Genomic DNA, 22,783 nt, shown 5'->3' on the forward strand with positions numbered 1-22,783 from the left:
AAAAAAAGCCGGAAGTGGCGCTGTGGCTCAAGCGGTAGAGCACTAGCCTTGAGCTGAAGAGCTGAGGGACAGTACCCAGGCCCAGAGTTCAGGCCCACGACTGGACCCCCCCCCCAAAAAATAAAAATAAAAATAAGAAACAATTTAGGATGATTAAAGTTTCATACTCACACATGGCTCTGCATGAATAGGCAGAGTCTAAGACTGAAAAAGACTATCTACCTAAAGTTCAAAAATAATTATGCTAAGAATTTCAGTTAAAATATACCAGCTGAGCTGGGTGCCAATGCTCATGCCCATAATCCTAGCTACTCAGGAAGCTAAGATCTGAGGATCATAGTTAGAAGCCAGCCCAGGTAGGAAAGTCTTGAGATACTCTTATCTCCAATTGATCGCCCTCCCCAGAAAAATGAAAGCCAGAATTGAACCTCTGGCTCAAGTGGTGGAATATTAGCCTTGAGTGAAAATCTCAGTGACAGTGCATAGCCCCAGACCAGCAAAAAAGTAAAAATAAAAAGATGATTGCCATATTTTTGGTCACTCTACACCCCTAGGCCTCTCCAATATGTAAGAATGGTGGAGCAGGAACAAAGACCTCAGGACCTGTCTGAGACAGGGCACAGGGCACATGATTTCATCTTTCTAGTTTGAGTATCTTAGTAAAATAATCATGCTTGCTTGCCACATCATCTGCTGAATAAGATCAACTACACCAAGGGCTTTAAACAGTGAAAATTACTTGATAAATACAGCATCCTTTACAAAGGCAAAGCAATTCCGCTTGGTCAATGACTTCATTGTATGTGCTGCCACGTCCAATTTGCGCCACTAACATTTCCTCTCCTTTTATACATTCAATGACAGTTACCTCTGTTGTCACAGTTGTTTACTTGGGACCAATCCTACCAGGTTCCCAGAAAACAGAAAAGAATAAAGTAAACCAAGTGCTTTATCTTTGTGGAGTTCATATTCTAAAGGGAAATGATTCATAAAGATCAATTTAAGTCCAATACAAAAGAACCCTAAAAAGTTATTTGTACCTAGAATTGTACGACCAACTAAACAAAACTGATAAATGTTAAATGTGAAGTACCATAGTCATCAGGACAATTCATTATAAACTAGCACCTTACTTTGTAAATGAAAGAAGCGAGAAAAAGAAATGGGAAAGAGGAAGGAAGGAAGGAAGGGAGGGAGGGAGGAAGGGAGGGAGGGAAGGACTGGAGGAAAAAATAAAGGAAGGAAAGAAAGAAGGAAGCAAAAGGAAATGAAAGGAAGAGAAGAAAAGGAAAAGGAAAGAAGGGAAGGGAAGGAGTGAGGAGGTAGGGAAGGATGAAGGAAGGAAGGACAAAGGAAGGAAGGGAGGGAGGGAGGGAGAAAGAGAGAGAAAGAGAAAGAAAGAAAGAAAGAAAGAAAGAAAGAAAGAAAGAAAGAAAGAAAGAAAGAAAGAAAGAAAGGGCAAGAGGGAGAGAGGGAGGGAAGGAAGGAAGGGAAGGGAAGGGAAAATAAGGGAAAGGGAAAGAGGAAGGGAGGGAAGGAAGGAGTGGAGGAAAGAATAAAGGAAGTAAGGAAATAAAGAAGGAATGAAAAGTAAATGAAAGGAAGAGAAGAAAGGGGGAAAGGAAAGGGAAAGAAGGGAAGGGAAAGAGGGAGGAGGAAGGGAGGGAGGAGGAAAAGAAGGGAGATTGGGGACAAGGGAAGGAGGGAGGGAGAAGAACCTGCCCCTGGTATGTTTTTACTGTGAAACATGCTTGCATAAGCATGTGTGTGATTTGGCAAGTTGGTTCTCAACATTTCCTAGTTGCTAGTTGTCCCGTATCTTTTCACTTCTCTGAAAAAGTCAACACTGGCTGAATGTAGAAGCTGATCAGAGACTTCACATGGAAACAGCAGTGTTTTTACAAATGGCTTGTGAGAAATGATGTTTTTTAAGTTGACAGTGCATATACAATTTTGTGTGCAGACAATTTATTCATTTATACAAACTTAATGTATTATGTGAAAGTGAGATTTCACAAGGTAAAGCTTCATAATTAGTCATCTATAAACACTGCAGAATAAACTGCTGAAATTTGCATTCCTGTTCTAAAGAGACTATTTAACAGACACTGATTTAGAAGAGATTAGGCAGAAATATGCAAAATAAGGAGGAAGAATATGTGTAAATATTCATCTCCTTAGAGCTGATGTGCCATGTGATCTTAACTCGAGTTCAGTCATTCAAGCAAATGGTTGAAGAGCACTAAGAGAGACTGGCATGTCTCGTTCTAGCTGTTGTATCCATTGCAATGAAATAAAATGGAATTTGTTCTGAAGTAAAATATAACCCAGTTGGCCCCCTCCATTTTAGGCCAGATGCCAGTTTGTGTACATGGAAGGTTCTGTCCGTTAAAGAGACAGAGATTATTTCTTAAGCATTATGAGAAGCGCTAAGCTCTCCGCTGGGCAGAGCACACTGAAAGCTGGGCAGTCATCAGTTAACAAGTACTGCAGGCCTAACTGATCAGAAAGACTACTGTTTCCACAGGAAAATGGCTTGTGAGGGAGCTGTTGATCACGGTGGCTTTTGTTTGGTATGAAAACTAAACCACTGATCATTCTACTAGCATGCTCACTTACATTCATCCATTTGATTGACAAATCTGGGATGGACAATAGAAAACTTTTTTCCTAGTTATCTATTTAATAAACTTTCAGAAAGATAATTTTTACATGAAAATCCATGCTTCTTCACCCCTCAGCCTCAGCATTGCTAAAGAAACCTGGTATCATAGAGGGGAAGGGCCAATTGTATTATTCCACACTTTTGCTCTACTCTGCCCCTCCCCTCATGACTTCAGGAAGGGCACAAGTGAAGTGAGGTTCAAGAGTGTATATTTTCAAGGATTTGTATTCAAACCTGTTTTTCCCCTAGCCTGGCCTGAAAAACATATTAAGAAATAATACTTTTTTAGAAATACTCTTCTCCATTTTTTAATCTAACATACAGCTTTAATCACTTCCCAGATTTATTGGACTTATAAATAAATGTCCTTAAAAATATGTATATCTCAGATGGGAAGGGATGGGAAGGGGAAACAAAGGAGGAGGCAACAATGCTTGAAAAGAAATGTACGCATCAACTTGCCCATGTAATTGTAACCCCTCCGTATGGTATTTTCACAATTGAAAAAATGTAAAAAAAAAATAAAAATAAAATGTATATTCCGCCTGGTGGCTCATGCCTGTAATCCTAGCTATTCAGGACGCTGAGATCTGAGGATCAAGGTTCAAAGCCAGCCCAGGCAGGAAAGGCCATGAGACTCTTATCTCCAATAAACCACTAGAAAACCAGAAGTGGTGCTGTGGCTCAAGCCGTAGAGTGCTTGCCTTGAGCTGAAGAGCGCAGGGATAGTGCCCAAGCCCAGAGTTCAAGCCCCACAACCAACCAAAAAAAATAATGTATATCTCAGCAAGACACTGGTATCTCACCCCTGTAATCCTAGCTACTCAGGAGGCTAAGATCTGAGGATTACAGTTCAAAGCCAGCCTGGGCAGGAAAGTCTGAGAGACTCTTATCTCCAATTAGCCACCAAAAAAAAAGTGGCATTGTGGCTCAAAGTGATAGAGCACTAGCCTTGAGCAAAAGAGCTCAGGGACAACACCCAGGCCCTGAGTTCAAGCCCCAGGACTGCCAAAAGCAAAAAGAATGTCATTCTGTTGAGTCATATAACACTGATCTTTAAATGCTACTTTCTCAGCTAAGTCACAACAATATCTATACAATTGAAACCTCTTTCATTATAGCACACACAGCTATGCTTGCTCACCTCCACAGAGCCTCATAGAATCAAGGTCTAAGTAGTTTATTCCCCACACATCTCCAAACCTCTCCCTTTCCATGTTCTATCCTGAATGACTATAAAACACTTCTATCTTAAATTTAACCCATCTTTTCTTTATATTCAGTCAGGCATGAGCAAGATAAAATGAAATAAAGGAACTGGGCAAAAACAAAAAACAAAGTTTATACCATGATGAAAGATGGTAAATTAGCCTTTGGATTTCACGGAATTGATCTTAATCAGTGCCAACTTGATACAGAGAAATAAGAAGCTCATGATAAGATCTTGTCACAATAAGAGTCACAGAAGCTGACATCTCTGACAGTATGGAGGGCTCATGGACAATGGATTCTCTAAGTTCTTGGTTAGAACTGTTAAATTTAAGGCATAAACTACAGAAGAAGTTTTACCATCCTTGTAACTGCCCCCTGCATAGCTTGAATGCTCACTTGTTTCCAGTAAACACATCTCCTTAAAATAAAGGAAAAGAAGCCAGGTATAGATGGCTTGTGCCTATAATCCTAGCTACTCAGGAGGTTGAAATCTGAGGATCATAGTATAAGGCCAGCCTGGGCAGGTGTCCAGGAGACTCATCTCCAATTAAACACCAATAAGCCAGATGTAGAGCTGTGATTCAAGTGGTTGAGCACAAAAGCTAAGGAACAATGCCCATGCCCTGAGTTCAAGCCCCAGGACCAGCACACACACAAAAATTAAACATTAATTTTTCTAAATTTAAAAAAGTCAGTTTCTAGACTAACTCCAGCCCCAACTCATAGTTCACGTAGAGATAATAGTTTCATCTAGAATAATAGTAACTTAGCTAAGAAGAAGAGGAACAATAGCCCAGGCTATGAGCCAACTCCTCATAAAATGCTTAATTTATTCATTACAGGACTGGGAAACTTCCTGCTCAAGGGTCTTATGACCCATGAAAGGAACATGACAGTACAGAATCCTTCTTGCTGCTGTCATGTTCCTTCTAGCCCAACTGCCTAGATAGATAATTTTTGTGTAGTCCATAATGATGTTTTAAATGGCCAAATGGCCTTTGGAAGAAACAAGCTTCCCCACCCTTGAAAAGGAGAAAGAAAATGCTTTTGCTGCACTCTTTTTTGATATCGAAGCTTCTCGTGGAAGCTGTTCAAACACTTCTGCAGTTTTCTGATCATTAACTCATAACTGGGCATTGCATTTTAGCTGCAATCCAAACGTCTCAATACTTTCACAGAGTTAAGAAAATCCAATACTATAGCTTATGGCAATAAAGCTAATCTTGTCTTTATTTTAGTCTCTTAAAGTATGGTCCTTATTTTAAATGAAAACATAACATGAAGTTTCCTGGTAAAAAGAGAAAGGAAAAGAATTGCGCTAACATCTATTGTTTGCCTAAGTGCCAGGTAATGCGTGATATACTTAAACTATGTTATCTTATTTAACAAACTAAAATGCTCTTATATTTATCCTAACTATATACATCAGTTCTAACAGACTTCTCCATGCTTATGAAAGAAATAAAGAAGGAGGAAAAAAAGAAGGATGGGAGGGAGGAACAAACTACAGATAATCCACTGTGCACTCTCTATTAGGGAGAAGTCATTATCATTGCCTGGATCCCCACTGTGTGGCTGGAGGTACAATACAAATATTCTAAAGAGTTGAGCTAATTAGTGAGCAAATGTGAACTTGGGTAAAGCAGAAGCCCTTTGAAGGACTTGTGGACTTCCAAATGTATGCACTTGAGGTCATACTCCTTTCTCATCTAATTGACTCTGTATTTAAATTTCTAAGATTTCTCCACCCACATTAGGGGAAGCTGAGATGGGAGCTATGAATTAAACACTGGAGGAAAAGTGGGACCATTCTAGACACCTCTGTGTTAGAATTTAAGGTCATTCACACTAAGGAAATCCAGGGTCTCTTGATTTAACACACTGTGTTAGCTTTCCATCATTATAATAGATATCTGAGGTAGTCGCATCTTTAAAGAGAAAAGGTTTGCTATGACTCTCAGCTTTGAAAGTTCTAGTCTATAATCCACTGATTCTGTTTGCTTTTAGACTTGTGTCAAAGTGGCACATCACAAAGAACACACATGGCAGAAGAAAGCCAGTCACCCCAAAACCAGGGCACAGAGAAAAATACCTTCATTGATTCCTTTGCAGTAAGAAGCTGAGGCCCCTACAGTTCCCTTCAATGGTATAATCCCAATGACCTAAATACCTCCCCCTAGGCCCATCTTTAAATGTTCTCACCACCCCCAAACAGCACCAAACTGAGGAACAAGCTTGAGCACATGGACCTTTCGGAGTCTTTACATACAGCTGAGATCTCTTGGCTTCTTGCTTGGTCCATTTACCACCAAAACTACAACAGAGATTATCCTGGTGATGGCCAGCTACAAAAGTGAGTCAATAGTTGACAGGGTGAGAAAAGGAAGAGGAAGAACAAAAAGGAAAAAAAGTCACAATGGGTAGCCTCCGATCCTAAGTGCATATCTGTGTCATCAGGTCATTAATGGAGGAAAACTGTTGTAAACTAATCAATTTCATTTGAGCCAAAAGTAACTCCCTCAGTTTGGTCAAGGAAAGAATAGGTGTTGGAGCCCAGTGGCTCATGCCCATAATCCTAATTAGCTGGGAGGCTGAGATCAGAATTGTGGTTCAATGCTATCTCAAAGAGAACAGTATGAGAGATGTCTTTTCAATGAAGAACCAGACATGGTAACACAGACATTATTCCAGCCACCAGGAAGCCTAACATAGGTGGACCATGACCAAGCAGTCCTGGGCCAGAACTAGATCCTATCTCAAAAATCAACAGCAGAATCTGACATATGTAACTGTAATCCCTCTGTACATCACCTTTATAAAAAACAATTTAAAGAAAAATGTTTTAATTGCTAGCCAAAAATTGAGCTGTAGATGTGGCTAGGAAGTTAGACAATCTGTATGGTATTCCTGAGGACCAGAGTTCTACCCAAGAGAAAGTTGGAGAAAAAGAGAATGAAAGAGAGGGAGAGATGAGAAGGAAGGAAGGAAGGAAAGGAGGGAGGGAGGAAGGAAAGGAGGGAGGGAGAGAGGGAGGGAGAGAGGGAGGGAGGGAGGGAGGGAGGATAGATACCAGGATTAGGAGGTTGGCAGAGGGTCACAAATCAGAAGCAGAACTCACAAGGCCTAAATGAAAGTTACCTTTTGAACTGTTTCAAATACAATCCTGAATCTGGTGTCTTTAAAAGTAGAGAATAAAAATAGAGGACAAACGATGAGAAATATCAAGTAGTTGCTTACAGATAGAAGAAATATTCCCTCTTAAAGTATTTAGTCTCTGAATTATTTATGAGCTGTGGCTTTGCGCTCTCATTATTTCTGGTTTTAGCACCAGTGAGATCTTCCCATTGATCAGATCAGGTGCTTCAGATTTGCTCCTTTGATATAAAAGAATAAGTTACTAATGGGGGTGAAGAGCATGCTCAGCATAATACAAACAGAGAGATAAATAGATTTTTCAATCTGTTAATTGCAAAGAGTTGTCATTCTCCTTTCTTAGAGATAGGATGAAGGCATTAAATAGTTTCATTAAATGTGAAACTATCATATTTATATCCAGTGAAATCCTTCACAATACTGATGTTTGGGGAAGAGAACTAAAACTCTTTTCAGGAATTGATCTGGTCACCTTATATCTGCTGATGTATGTCATATGCTATCTTGAATTCTAGACATTTTGAAATTGTATCAGTTAGGAAATGAGATGGTTGATTGGCAATGTCTCACACAAATCTTTTCCAGCTCATCTTCAGCTAACCCACAGGTAGGCAGTGGCGGTAGACACCATTCAGGCCCTGGATGGCTTCAGGGTCAGCAGAGCCCTGGCTTTTCCTTTATTCCACCACAAGATTGCTGCAAGACCCTTGCCAGCCCCCTTCATGGCAGGAAAGAGGACACTTCCCCCAGACTGCCGCACCTACAGCTCTGTCTGTATTAACAATACAAAACAATGAATATGTTAAGAGTCACAGACACTGATAAGGCATTGGATATAATACAATCACCATGACTTTACATAAAAACTCAATCAAGTAGAATGAAGGGATTTTCCCCCATGTGACCACACACACACAAACACACACACACACACACACACACACACACACACACAGACTTTCTACCACACACAGAAAATGCCCATGATTCCCACTGTAACTGCACTATTTAACATCTGTGGAAGCTCTTAACAAGAGAAAGAATGAGTGGACTCATAATTAGAAGGGAGCAGGAAACACCGCAGTGTGGGAACAAGTTGTGATCACTTATATGGGCTCCTCAGGAGAGTCTGGTCGAAATACTGCTAGAAACAATAAGTGAGTTCAATAAGGTGATAGAGAACAAAGTTAATATACAGAAATCAATAGTTTCATATATACACAGCACCCAGAGAGAAACCATAAAGGAAAGCCAGCTCCATTTATAACAACAAACAAGGTAATAGGAATAAGTTTGACAAGCAATGAGCAAGAGCTGTACGGATAAAACTTGAAAACCCCACTGAAGGACACCCATGATATTTGAGCAACAGAAAGACACGCTGCATTCTCCAACATGAGGTTTTCACACCATGAGCCCTCTCCAAATTGATTTATAAGGTTAATGGGATTTGAGGAGAAGTAGCAGCCTCAGGCACCTGGCTTAAACGTGCAGTTGGAACTGGGAGAGAGCGAGGAAAGGGGTGACATTGCCCATACAGAAATGGACTCTTCACCTCACTTACATAACTGTAACCCCTCTGAACAACACCCTTATAATAAATTTTTTAAAAAATTAAGGTGCAGTTTGTTTACTTTTTGAACTAGGAAAGTTGATTCTGCAGGAAAATCTAGAGACTTCTAGACGTTCCAATGCTGGGAGTCCAATGCTGGGAGACAAATCCTAGGAGCTGCCAAGTAAGTTACAAAGGCTCAGTGAACTCATTGCTGTATGCTGACACAGAGGGTGAGGTTGTGTGGACAAAGGAGAAAGCCAGATATCAACCCACACACAGGCAAGAATATAACACAGCTTACAGGCCACAAAACCTCCACTCAACCAGGCACAGCAAGGCCATCCAGTGAACAGCACCTTATAACCAAGCAGACATCTTAGAAATAAAATTTCTGAACACCACCGTCAGGATCAATGCCAAAATAGATCGCAATCTGGATATGAAGAACTGAAGGATTCTACAGCTACTCTATTCATCAGGGCTTGGACATTGCCACAGTGTCGTTCAGTAGGCGAATGGATAGATTACCGGTGGTTTATCTAGACCATGCAATATTATTCAGCACTAAGAAGAAATGAATTGTGAAACCATGGAAAGACATGGGAGAAACTGCGTATTGTTCGGTGGGAGAAGTCAGTCTGATAAGATTACATGGTACAGTATCCCAACTACGTGGAAACAGGGTGTGTTGGCTCTTGACTGTAATCCCAGCTACTTGGGAGGTAGAGATCCATAGGATCATGATTTAAGGCCAATCTGGGCAAAATGTTGTCAAGATTCTCAGCATGGTGACACATGCCTGTAATCCCAGCATGTGAAAGGTATAAGCAGGAGGATTGCTGTCCAGGGCCAGGAAACTGAAAAAAAAAAACTAAACACCCAAATATGTATGAGGGCACAGAGCAAGTGATAGGGAGACATCCCTCTAGCAAGTGCAAGGTCCCGAGTTCAAAACCCCCAGTACTGAAGAAAAAAAAAGAATGAAAAAAGATACCCAAAGCTAAAGCCAGTGGTTGTTGGAGCCATTGGAGGAAAGGTTGAATAGAGGGTATTTTAGGGCGGGGAAACCACTTATTATCATACTAAATTGACAAATGCTTACCATTATTCATTTGTCCAAACCCATAGGAAGTACACCAAGAATTAATCTAATGTAAACTACAAATTCATTTTTTAAGAGACAATGTACATGAGTTAGAAGAAAATAAGAGACGATCTCTTTATAAACTTGGTAAAAGGACTCTCTAATTATGATAAATTATAATTGCAATTATCATAATTATTATCCAGATTGTTTTTGGACATGTTCATTTCAGGGTGAAAAATATTTCTGCATGGAAAAACACCTTAAAGGCAGTAAAAAAAAAAAGACAATTAAGAAAACTAGGAAAGATTTTAGTTTATAATATGAAGCACTTACCTCTTTAATATAAAAAGTACTTCTAAAGATTTTTTTAAAAAATACCTTGATAGACGAGGGGGAAAAGGCTAAATCAGTTCAGAGAAAGAAAATAAATACTTACTGACTATGTGGGAAATATTCAACTTCACTGAGTTGAGTGAATTATTAAATAAAACAAATTATTTCAGTTAAATGAAAATATAGTCTATAATTCCTCAAGACATCAAAATGAAAACACCCAACTATTACTAATGTCTGGAGAGACCATGGGTAGTATCTGCTATAATCATTGGGAAGTGGGACTGTATGTTGGTAGAGTTCATGTGAAGACAGTAATGTCAGAATAGCCCAATCCTAGTCAGAGCTTGGCTTATCTTCCCCAGAGTGCTTTACACACGTGTGTGTGTGTGTGTGTGTGTGTGTGTGTGTGTGTGTGTGTGTGATACCACACCACCATCAGAGGGCCAATGAGGTAGAATCTGACTCAGACAGGCAAACATACAGACAATGTATCAACCATTAGCCAATGACTGTTGACTTTATCTACATAACAAAAACATGTCATACTTTTCCAGATTTACCTTCTTCTTTGCCTACTCTGGGACGTGAATAGACGAGGCCATAGAGCTTTCAACATCTCCCCTAGCACAGCAAATAACTGAGAGGTAGTGCTCAGAATTATAACTGGATAGCTAGAGGAGACTGGGACTCCGTGAGATACAGACAGGGGCTAAGGATTCATGTACTATCAGTTGGTTTATTAAACATTAGCTCCAATTCCTTCTCTCTCACCTAGTTCTGCCATAGAGATTGAGAAACAATTTTTTTTTTTTGTCAGTCGTGGGGCTTGAACTCTGGGCCTAGAGCTGTCCCTCAGCTCTTCAGCTCAAGGCGAGCGCTCTACCACTTGAGCCACTGTGCCACCTCCGGTTTTCTGAGTGGTTTATTGGAGATAAGAGCCTCACAGACTTTCCTGCTTGGGCTGGCTTTGAACCGCTCTCGGCCTCCTGAGTAGCTAGGATGATAGGCATGAGTCACCAGTGCTAGACTGAAAAGGAATATGCTGTACCATTATTTTTCTTTGGCGGAATGATGGATAGTATTTTATTTTGAACTTTTTTTAAAAAACTATTCCTAACAGCGAGCCCTCAGTGGTTCTCTTTCTTGTGTGGTCTCAGCCAGGTGGATATTTTCAATAAAATGGACATTTCATAGCAACAAGTTGAAGGCTTCCCTTCATTCTTTTGTGCACCAAAACCCTGTAAATAGACTTGAAATCCCTGCTCTTGGAAGGTCGGTGTGTTCTACAAAAGTAACTGGGACTGGTGCTTTGCTAGAGGGAAGAACTCTTTGGTCATCTTTCCCTATTTATTTTATACACATTGGTATCTTCACGTTTCCTATAACTGCTTCTCATGCTATTCCACAGCCTGTTAGTTTATTCTGGTATTGGTTTTCTGAAATTTTATGAGAAAAGAAATGGCTAATACTTCTGCATGGAGTGAGACTTTCTACACAAATGTGCATCTTCCAGGCTACAGCAGTCTTATTGGAAGGCCATTAAATATTGGCATTAAGTGTTGGCACCACCGCCAGACCCCTTCCTGCTTCCTGCCACCTTCTCCAGTTTGTCCCAGTGCTGAATGGAGCTATGTCACTGCCTGAAAATGGCCTTGACCCACAGACGTCAAAACACCTGGAAAAAACACCCTCAACTAATGACTGACACCAAGTACCAAATCTCAGCACCTTGCCTTGAATTAGGGCAGCCAGGTAGTGTGCTTTATATTCCAGAGTTTTCTATCCAGCTAGCGTTAGACTAGACTTTAGTGACACCTCCTCCTCACCTGGCTTGCTTGGTTCTATGCTCCCCAGACTCTAGATAGACCACCGCCCAAGAATCCCCAGTGGAACCTCTGCTTCCTGGTAGCCTGACCCAAGACACACTATTTAAATAAAGCATTATTGATGGCCCTAAGAACACTCAGAGATCCATGAGGCTCTGAGGCTCCTTTCCAACAGCCACTCGAGTACAACCCCTCCCCCCGCCCAAGATTCAAGGGCCTCCCTGTGGGGAACTTAAGTAACACAAGGAAAATGTAATCAATTGCTGTGCAGCAACAAGGCTGCCCCTGTCCATTTTGACCACCCTCCCCCTACCCCAACAAATGCCTTCAATTCATTATGAGAGTTAACGGTCAGAAAACAGGAAGAATAAATTGTATTTCCACACAGGAAGAGGGGCCTTTGTTGCATCTTTACACCAGGCAGCAGGAGAGTTAAAAAACTAGTAGTCTATTTTTTGTCTACCTAAATGCTAGTTAATGAAGTTTTTGCTCCTAAACCTTTTTTTTCCACTTCTATTTTTCAATCACTATTGAACTTCCTGTTCCGACTCATAAAATTGATAAAGTCACCCTCCATGAACTTTGAGAGGAAAGATAATGACAAAATGTCTGTCTTCTCCTCTCCTGCAAATTAAGGCAATCGGCCTTGAATCTGGCTATTCTTCATAGGATTTTTTTTTTACAGTTTTCATTTTTGCTAGGTTTTTGCTATATTCTTGAGCCTATAGTTGGGCTTCTCCACCCATCCTTTATTTTAATTTCCCAACCCTACTGATTCACTCCTCACAGATCTCTCTTTGGACCCACAGCCACCCTAACTCACCCATTCCTGCTGGTGTCTCCCAAGTCCTCATGGTACAGCATTTAAACTCTGTGAACTATTACAGGGCACCCACCCATTGCAAACCCAGCCTTCTCTTCTGCTCATCTAGTCCCTCCAGGTGCATTTATTTGTAGACAGCCAGGACATTGCCTTACTCAAGAACTTCAACAACTCTTCCTGGCCTGAGAATAAGATCTGATATCTTCAAGGTAGAATTCAAGACTCTCTTTGATCTGAGAAATCAGTGAAAGTCTCAAAATAACAGCTGCCGGTCCAGGGTAAAGCACAAAAGCCACACCATGAGCAAGGGAAGATGCTACCAGAGGCCTTTTCCATCCCCTACACAAATCCCCTGACTAGGCAAGTTTTCTGCCTCTGTCAAACAGTAAACACGGAGCTGGCATGTGCAGAGGGCTGGCCAGGTCACCTGCAGGACGATTCTGCAATGCCTGGCTGCGGAATGAGAGGCCGTGAGTCTGAGGCGCTCTGACCACTCTCTATGTCCCCTAGGCTTGGACACCAGGCAGGCACAGGTCATCGTCCTGTCCTCAGGCACCAAGTGCATCAATGGCGAACACATCAGTGACCAGGGGCTGGTGGTCAACGACTGTCATGCTGAGATCGTGGCCAGGAGAGCATTTCTCCACTTCCTGTATGCACAGCTGGAGCTGCACCTGAGGTAAGGGGCCCCTGGAGTGGGCTGGGTGGCTTCCCCCAGGGCTCACAGCTCCTTGATGAGGGTTTGTTGATATAGCTCAACAGTGTGAGCAACCAGAGATCACAAAAGGGGGGGGCCTGTGGCCAGACAAACATACACTCCCCTTCATCTTGGCAGATTTCCTGTACCAGGTGAACAGTTCTGTGCCATAAAACATCTGTGTTTATTGGGGCATCCTCTGGTGCCACACCAGCAGCAAAATGTTGACATGCCAGGTGTCATCCTCATTATTAACATGATTGCCTCTGAGTTACCTACACATACAAACACACACACACACATACACACACATACTTTCACCCAGGTCCCCACACACAGACACACACAGGAACACCCTGGTACAGCTCCTTCCATTTGATCTTTGTTGTTGTTGTTGTTGTTTTCTACATCCTAGGATTGCCAAACAAGAGCTTTTCTGTCAAGGAAAAATCCAGTCACATTCATCCCTGTATCTTTAAGTGCCATGCATCCACTTTCAATCAAGGTTATTTCTCCACTTAGCTACTCAAGCTAAATGTTAGTGGGACCAGGACACAATCTGGTTCCCAGGGCCAGTCAGAGAGCCCAGAGGTCCTCGCTCCATAGAACAGCCAAATGGATAGAGCCCGTTCACTGTGGATGTAGTTCTTCCTGCTTCCTAGTTATTAGCCCCAGAAGAAGGGAGGAATGAGGGAAGGAGAGAAGAAAGAATCTCCTCTCTCTGTGTCTCTCTCTTTCTCTCTCTGTCTCTTTCTATATCTGTGTCTCGTCTGTCTGTCTCTCCCCTCCTTCCCCACCAATTGCTTTGATTGAATTGGAAGTGTGTTCAGGTACGACACAAGGTTCCTTGGGTCAGTGTTCTCCCTGCCTGGTAAATGTTTATGCCATCCCTGGAAAGGTGTCCGGTTGAAGTTAACATCTCTGCTCAGTTTTGACCAAGTCGTGTCTACTTCAAACTAACCACACTTTGGCATTTCAACAGAAGGGGCAGACTCCTTGGTCCCTTGTCAATCTTGTTTTGGGAATTCCTCAGCCAAGGAAACTTGTTCCGGAGCTCAGAGTCTCTGCAAGATTGGCCAGAGCCATCTCTCAAATGTCAGTACCCCCAAATGGATCAGCAGCTTACTTCCCATCCCCAGGTCTTGAGCACAGATGACAGATTCCATTTCTCCTGCCTCAGTCCCAGGCAGGAAGCAGCTCTGACAAAAACCACAACCACCTGGATGGTGTCCTCAACCTATGTCTTTGTGGGCAAGGTCCCCCTGTGCTTGACTCAGTTCCACCCCACACCCTAACACTACCAAATAGGCTCCTCTTCTGCCAGCCTCGTCCTCAACTAAGCCAATGATGGGCTGTGAGAGAGCTACTGTTCCCTGGCTCCGCCTCCACGTGCATTTTAATAAGAGCCTCACAATCATGCTCCTGCGGTGGAATCTCTGGATTTCTCGTGGCAGCCCGAGGTAGGCTGTCATCTGGGCTGACATATTAAACACCAGCAGAAAGGCAGGCAGAGCTGAGTGTACACCATCTGAGATGCATTGCCACGCTGAGCTGTTTAGTCATGACAGGAGGAATGCTGTTGGTCCCTGCCAGAACGCATCCTTCCCCAAATCTTCCAGCTGCCCTTTCCTATCTTGTCACGCGAGATTTCTCAAACCCACTAATAATGGGGTCTCGGGGGACACTTTAGCCAGTGACTCATTCAGTCCCATTAGTGTGTGCAGAAGCCACACCGAGGGAAGAAAGGCCCACCCCATGCATGCCTAACCGACTCAAATAAAAGCAATACCTTAATACACTCAATTAATTTTTATCTGAGTCCCTGAGTGGTGCCCAGCAGCCTGATATACTGCCACATCATTTCCAGGAGGCCTGCTGAGGGGTGGAAGGGAAGAGAACAGACTTGGAAACCTCCCACAATGCTGAGAAGGTTCCTCTTCCATATCCAACTGCTGACCTGGAAATATTTCCAAGTATTGCGATTACCTCCTGTTTATGTCATGGAAGGCAGTCGGTCCAGCATTTTGCCAGGAGCTGGCTGCATGCCTAGCTCTGTGCCTCCGGCTACAAGGGATTTAAACACAACTACACTCATCCCTGCTCAGCAGATGCCAGTGAGGGGAAGTGAGCATTGCATCTCCTCCAACCTGGGTTCTGGAGATGGCTCTAAGCCACTCCAAGGGGGCGTGGCTGGAGGGCGGGGAGGGAAGGAAGGGAAGAGGCCGCTAAGGAAGTTTCCTGCGGAGGGAATGGCTGCCCTGCTGCCTGAGAGATCTCAGACTCAGCAACACAGAATCCATCACCAGTGAGGCAGAACACATGGAAACAGCAAGGCTGGCACAAAGTAGACTGCTGAACTCTAAGGAACAACGCTCGCTGTGAGGGAGGGGAGGTCTTCCCACCCCAAGGAGGGCCACCCACTCACATGTGAGTTTTAAGGCTCTGCAGGAGGTTGTCTTAGAACAAAAGGCCCATAGCACGTTGATGAAGTTGCTGTTTGTTTGGCTTTTGGGGGTTTTGTTTTTATTTGTTTGTTTTCTTTTTGAATCTGCTCTGGTTAGAGGCAGAAGAAACACACTCTCTCACTGCTTCCGTTTCCATAGAGCTGTGTTAGTACTCAAACCCCAGCCTCTCCCCCCTTTTAATCTTTTTCTTTTTAACACACACACACACACACACATACACGGGCACCCCGAGGCCCTGTCCAGGCCACAGTGTACCAGGAGACACCCCTATGAGGAGCTCCCACAAACCCCACAGGACTGTGGTATTATACACAGTAGATGCTGGCTTTGGAAAAGACAAACATAAAGTATGAATGCTCAAGGGGGCTGGGAAACAGCAGCAGGAAACAGAACAATGGCCCGGGCCTCTCCGGAGGGTCCTCCAGCCTGGTTGGTAGGAAATGACCCCTCTCATCCTTCTGTCCCTAGTAAGCGTCGCGAGGACTCAGAGCGGTCAATATTTGTGCGTTTAAAGGAAGGCGGCTACAGACTGCGGGAGAACATCCTCTTCCATCTCTACGTGAGCACATCGCCCTGCGGAGACGCGAGACTCAACTCCCCCTACGAGATCACCACTGACCGTAAGAGAACGCATGTGCCTTTCATAAACAGACCAGCTCCAGTCGCTCCTGTAGCTAGACACTGTCCCAGGCTGGCTTGGCCCAGGTGAATTGTAGCTGCAATTAACTAAACAATCATAGCTCCAAAATCTTAGCCTACAATGTCCAGATCATGAGTAAAAAAAAAAGCAATTTGAGGTCTAAAATTAGCAGTTTAATTTGCTATAGTTTTAATAGGTCAGACAGTCCCTATTATCCCAAGCAGGGAAGAACACAAGACAAACAAGAATGATATAGGATGGATGCAAACTTCAGTGGTCTCTGTCTGGGGAGAAAGAATTGCAGCTTGTATAACCAAGTCAGGGGCAAATAAGGCCCTGCCAAAGTACCACCCAGGTTAATCACAAGGTCCCATAGCTAAGAGTGGCTGGGCTACTTCGTCAACCAGGTAGGGACAGGAGCAGCCATGGATGCATGATGTCTCCTGATCACTCCCATCATCAGAGTTGTGACACTCTGTCCCGGGGCTGAAGGGCAGAAGTGAGTTTCTCCTTGGGTGCTATTGATGGCTTCAATGCTTCCTTGCTTTAATACAGTGAAGAAGTCCTATTACTGCTTTTGCGTGCACACGCGCGCACACACACATGTATATGTATAAACATACAACATACCTACACACTTCCATACATACTTCTGTGAATCTCTTTCCACCATTTAGATTTAATCACAGTGAACATTTTGCGGGTTTATTCCAGCTAAATAAAACATTGAAATATTTTATGCAAAAACAAAACACAAATATCAGGGCTATGATGATGAATCTGGTCCTAATAAAGACACTGAAACACTAGCAAGTCAGTTCTGTACTCAGAGGAAATCTCCAGTAGAAACTGTGGACAATATCCAGTTATTAAAGATCAGCTCTGATCTGACTTTCCTAAAATGGAAGGCTGCTCTTGTGTTCTAATGATCAAAGGCAGGGGGGGGGGAATGAACATTTATAGAGCACCTACTGTGTTCCAGGCTTGTGATGAGGAATGTCACCAAAGATGAAGCATGTTGAAGCAGGGAAAGTAAATAGTGGTTTTCAACCTTCCCTGTGTTTAGCCTGTTTCTCCAGCTCTCAGCCTGGATGCCAGTCCAGACTCATTCTCTCTCCTTTTGCCACCTCTCCTCCAGCCCCATCATTTTCCCCTTTGGACAGTGGCTGGTTAGGATTCTCCATAATGCAGTTTTAAAGGGCATTTTCACATCCTTTGGAAAGTAGATGAGACAAAAACAAGTCAAACAGAAAGTCCGAAAGGGAACTCATTAGCTGTCAGGGAATTTTAAAGGCACTGCCTCTGGGAAGGAAAGAGGGCTGGGGTGGGCTTCTCCTCAGGAGGAGTAGACACCTCCCCTCCCCAGTGGGTGTGGTCCCCACGGTGAGGGCACTGTGAGATCACTGCAGGGCGTCAGCTCTCTACTGAGAAGCTTCCAGAAGGAGGAGGAGAAGGCACCACATAACTGGTTCTATTTCCCTGGACATGTCCGTCACACTGGATCTCCGTGGTCCCAAATTACCCTGGAAAATGGTCACATTTTGATCCATTCACCATCACCAAGCTAAGGGGGAGTCATCTTGCCATTTCCTCTGGGAAGGTTTGGCATCACCAAGACCCCACCAGAAGCCTGCAGTCTGAGGGAGGAAAGGCTTGCGAGACATTTGGCCTAACCCTCATTCCTCCAGCTTCCTTGGCCAGACTCCCCAGCAGGAGTGGAGAAAGAGCTGAGCGAGGGCTGCGGGGACTTCAGCCATGAACTCCTTCCCGTCTCCCCTGGGGACGGTTCTGGCTCATTGGCTTCTCCTGTCTCTGTGCATCCGGCAGCCGCTGTGGCCTCTCCAGCCTTCAGTTCCAACTTGCAAGGTCGGCGGCTCCGAATGGCAAACAAATACATTCTCAGAGGCACCCTGAGGGGTACTTGCAGACACAGATGTGTTTTATTTCATGGTACTTTTTGAAAAGTGGCAGGTGCTAGTAGAAGTACAAATAAATAAATAAAAGCATTCCTTTCGTATTTTTGTGGCAGAAAGAAGTGAGACGCTACTGCCTGGGTTATTCCTCTAAATTTGGCTGGCGCCTCCTGTCTCTTCCTACCCAGAGATCTGAGAGGAGGCAGACCTCTAGCTGCTTGGTAAACTCATCAAAGCCCTGCATTGCTTTCCCTTTATTTGCCCAATATGAATAAGAAAACCCACATAGCTACTGCCCTCTGCTTGGCAGGAGCTTCGAGAGACTTCCTCCTGCCCTGGTCCCTTCTGAGGAAGGCAGGGGCTCTCCGGATCAGCTTCTGCAGCTTCTCCCCCTGAAAGGAACTCCTTGAGCCCAGCTTTGCAAGATGAGAGGCAGACAGCTCTCGGTGCTGCTCATTTCCATGGCATTTCTCAATGCCATTCTGTAAGAAGAATCGGATGAGGGAACAGATAAGAGAAGGAAAGTGACCAGGCCTTTGTTTTGAGAGGCTCCCACCAGGGCTGGCCAGATGGCAGAGTCAACAGTGAGCAGGTCCCTCTAGGAAGACATTCTGGAGACACCTGGAAAACTCGAGGTCTGCAGCCAGCACCAACCCCCTTTCTTGAAGGTGAACCAGTAGGGACTCCAGCCCCTCTCTGCTCCAGTAGGTCTAAATAAAGCCCTAGGAGGCGTGTTCTCTGGACCTACTATGCCCCAAAGATCACTGTGCTAGCATAGTGCTCACAAATGGATTGCAGGACATGGATGTGGCATGGACATGCTCAGTCCTTCCACCACGATCTTCACTGGACATCTAAAGAGCCCATCCCAAACCAGAGGAAGCTCTGGACTGGGATTCGCCATCTTCCCAAGGTTCTCTCTGCTTCCTACCCACACTCCCAGCATATCGCCAGGCATGGGACTCATCACTTGAGCTAAGAGAAGTTTGAAGCCTTAAAAAGGTAGCCTAGATCATTCCCCATCCTTTTAAATAATGAAGAAACACGAGGCATGATTTTTTTTAATTCTGAGGTTTTGAATGATCATTAGGGCATAATTAGATGATCCATGAAAGAAATGAGCCTGACTGGAAATTTCTAGGAACATCTAGAACTCTCCACCAAGTGCAAAAAGTGGCAGCCTTCCATTAGAGACCTCACAGCTCTTTTGAGAACTCAGAAAGTTTATGGGTTTCCTGAGCACTGTGAGTCAAAATCTACTGGGCAACCCCAACTCCCTGAGACCAAATCCAGGGACTCAGAGCCTATGCAACAGCATGCAGACTCTTGTGGCGACATCTAATTGCACTTCCCTAGGAAGCTGTGGCCGAAGAAATTCTCTGCTTCACAGTTTTCTTTTATTTCTGCCAAATCACTTCTGTGAATAAATCACAAAAGGTCTCCATCTCTGGAATCTTGCATGATGGCCAGGCTAATTGGGCCATGATGTTTTTACAGACATGTTGCCTGCAAGGCTAGGAATGAATGGGATTTGGTTATTTTGACACACTGAGAAGTTCGTCACATTCAAGTTTCTGCTAGACTCCCCGTGGCTAAGATTCTGTTCCTCTGGGGTGGTAAAGTGGGGTCCAGGCGTCTGAACATCAGTCCTGTTTTGAGTCATGGGATGTGAACGTCTGTCCACACTGGCCATTCATTTCCTGATGGAGAGTCCAGCAGAGTATCTCCAAGGCCAAGTGATTTCCTTGCAGGAGCCCCCTCACCCCCAGCCAAGAGTATACTGGACTGGCATCAAAGACTTTTCTTCTGGTGCCTCACATCCATCCAAAACGTTGCTTTGGTGACAGCCTCTGCAGAGCCTCTAATTTCACACCACCCGCACAAGTCTCTGCTCCTCTCAGGTAGCTCAAAACTGTTAGATCCTGTGACTTCCTCCTGGACCTCTAGACAGACCAATGTTAGTCCAGGTGGTAACAGATGCCTTCAAGGAGTTTCTTCAAAACAAGATATATATGTTGTATTCCTAGGTCAGTGTCAGGGTTCTGAAATATGAAGGTCCCCATCTTCCACCAAGGAGCCACAGACCCCCCTCCAGCCTCCTAGATGGCAGATAACTCCCAAGTTAGATAAAACTGAGGGTATTCTGGAAAGATCCTATACTTAAGAGAATAATATAAGGATCCAGGGCACTTCCATGCAGCTAAGCTACTTCGATCTTCCTCCCAAATCACCAATGACCTCACCACAAATCCCTCTTTTATTGTATGGCTTTGAAATAACCTGGCAAATTCGGTTCTTATTATCATTTTCCAAGAATTTCACAAGTAAAATTCTCTAGCGTATCTTCCACAAGAAGCCATGAAAATGTAGCCAGGTTATATCATACACTGAGCTACAAAATCATGGTAAATGCCTAAATACATTCATTCTAAGGCAGTGCCACTCATCACCTAAATGAGCAATTCAGGAAACAGAGCCAAAGCCCATAGCAGTGAGGGAATCTAAAATGTGGTCCCGGATATTCCTAGCTGCAGATTTCCTAGTGAGTTACAGGTGCAGTTAATATATGGAAATTTGCAGATAATTATTGTATGGCAATTTGGCCTCACAATTCAACTTCTTCATTAGGATCATCACTACAGAAGGCATATGACTGCATGGTAAATACAATAGATTTGATTATTACAATAAACTGTGGATTGCTTCAGATGTTATTTCTAAGACAGACTGGGTGGAGGCGATTGAAAAATATAAAGTTTACTTAATGTTTCAAGACATTTTCTTCCTTTCTTATACCCTTGTGGGTTGTTTTTTGTTTTCCAGTTTTGACTCCCTGCTCACTCTCGCTCTCTCCCTCTAAAAAATTTTTATCTAAAAGTGCGATTTAGTTTCTTTTTGATAGCTAATTTATTAGTCTCTTAACAATATCTTCTTTTGATTCTCCCCTAACAATAAATTTTTGCTTGGACAGTTTTCTGAAGACAGTTTGCTACTCTAACATACATTAATATCAATCCCAAAAGGTAAAGGTTTAGGTTAATAGTCACAACAATGAAGAGTGACAATTTGGATGGTCAGAATGGGACTTGGATGTTTGACTGGACCTGGGTGTAATCATATAGGTATCATTTTAGTATTCTTCATCTCTGCCATCTCAGGTATACTGTAAACCTACTGCAGATCATTCAGGTTGAGTTTCCCAGCAGTTCCTTGCTGGGAAGCCATTTCATTTCGTTCCACTTGAAGAGGCTTCTTCAGGTTCCTCCTACCACTTGCAATTAGCCAAGAAGAAGCCAGAGAACATGAGAGCTTGTGAACTCACCAGCTCTTCAGCTCACCATGGAACTGAACGAGCTCCACAGGAAGCTGCTAGAGAAGGCAGCTAGGGCCTTCACTGCTCCAAAAACAAAACATAAAACCCTTGGGGAGTGTCTCACACACCTGGCTCTTGAGGCAAAATTAATCTTATCTAGAAACTTTGACTCCTAGAAACCGTTATTAATTCAAGTCAGACCTCCCATCCTTGGCCTAAACCAAGGCTCAGGACTTCAAAAGGTTTGGCAGTGTTACGGGCAACTTTGACACCTGGATGGTGGTGCAGTAGAAGACAAATGCACTGAAACACCAATGGAAAAACACAATGGGTATTCTATTCTCCCAAGTGGGAGCGTAAAGTCCCAAACATCTCAGAAGCTGTGAGGGACTGGCTCCTCCACCCCCTCAATATGGTTTTCCACAGGAAGTTGATATGTAAAAATATAAATAAGATAAACACCTGGGATACAAGAAAGTTCAGATTAACCCCAGTGTTTTTTGGTCCTAGGAATGATTCTGTGTGTAACTTACCAGCATCAGCATCATCACTGTCATGCTAGCTAGCATCGTGATCCTTGCCCTCATGATCATCATAACCATAGTCATTTCCATCCCATCAAACTCCACGGTCAACACCCACTCCTCCACACTACCACCTCCACAATCAGTGTCACAACCATCAAACCACCACCACCACCACCACCATCATCCAACTCCCACTACTAGTTAAAGCTGCAATTCCCAGTACCAGTGTGACTTAAGGAAGGTTGGGCATTTGTTTATCTATTGGCCATCCAAGCTCCATTTCTCTCCTTGTTTTTAACTCCCAAGGATAGCTCACAGACAAGCCCACACTGAATCTCATCAAATATCTGGTTGGTTGTACCATAAAAAAGCTGTCTGAAGCACCTCAAAAGTTTACTATCTCCACTAAAGGAAATAACTTTTCTTCCCCAAAGATAACCTACTATGAAAATTTACTGGAAAAAAATTCAGCTCTTTGAAACAATGAGAAGGTACACTAGAAATTACTCTTGACTCGGTAAGAAAAAAAATCCCATAAAAACTCAAGGATGTAATAGCCATCTCTTCAGTA

The 22,783-nt window shown here is 43.4% G+C and overlaps 1 protein-coding gene across 1 annotated transcript in view; it reads left to right on the plus strand.

Annotated features, from left to right (window-relative positions):
- The window catches only part of Adarb2 (adenosine deaminase, RNA-specific, B2 (non-functional)), a 141,184-nt gene that overhangs the window by 91,580 nt on the left and 26,821 nt on the right, over positions 1 to 22,783 (plus strand). The window contains exons 5-6 of the mRNA XM_013009220.1: positions 13,168 to 13,336; positions 16,288 to 16,439. Coding sequence (XP_012864674.1) covers positions 13,168 to 13,336; positions 16,288 to 16,439 — 321 coding nt within the window. The remainder of the gene's footprint in view (positions 1 to 13,167; positions 13,337 to 16,287; positions 16,440 to 22,783) is intronic.

Source organism: Dipodomys ordii, unplaced genomic scaffold (genome assembly GCF_000151885.1).
Source record: "Dipodomys ordii isolate 6190 unplaced genomic scaffold, Dord_2.0 Scaffold9, whole genome shotgun sequence".
NCBI classification, from domain to species: Eukaryota; Metazoa; Chordata; class Mammalia; order Rodentia; family Heteromyidae; genus Dipodomys; species Dipodomys ordii.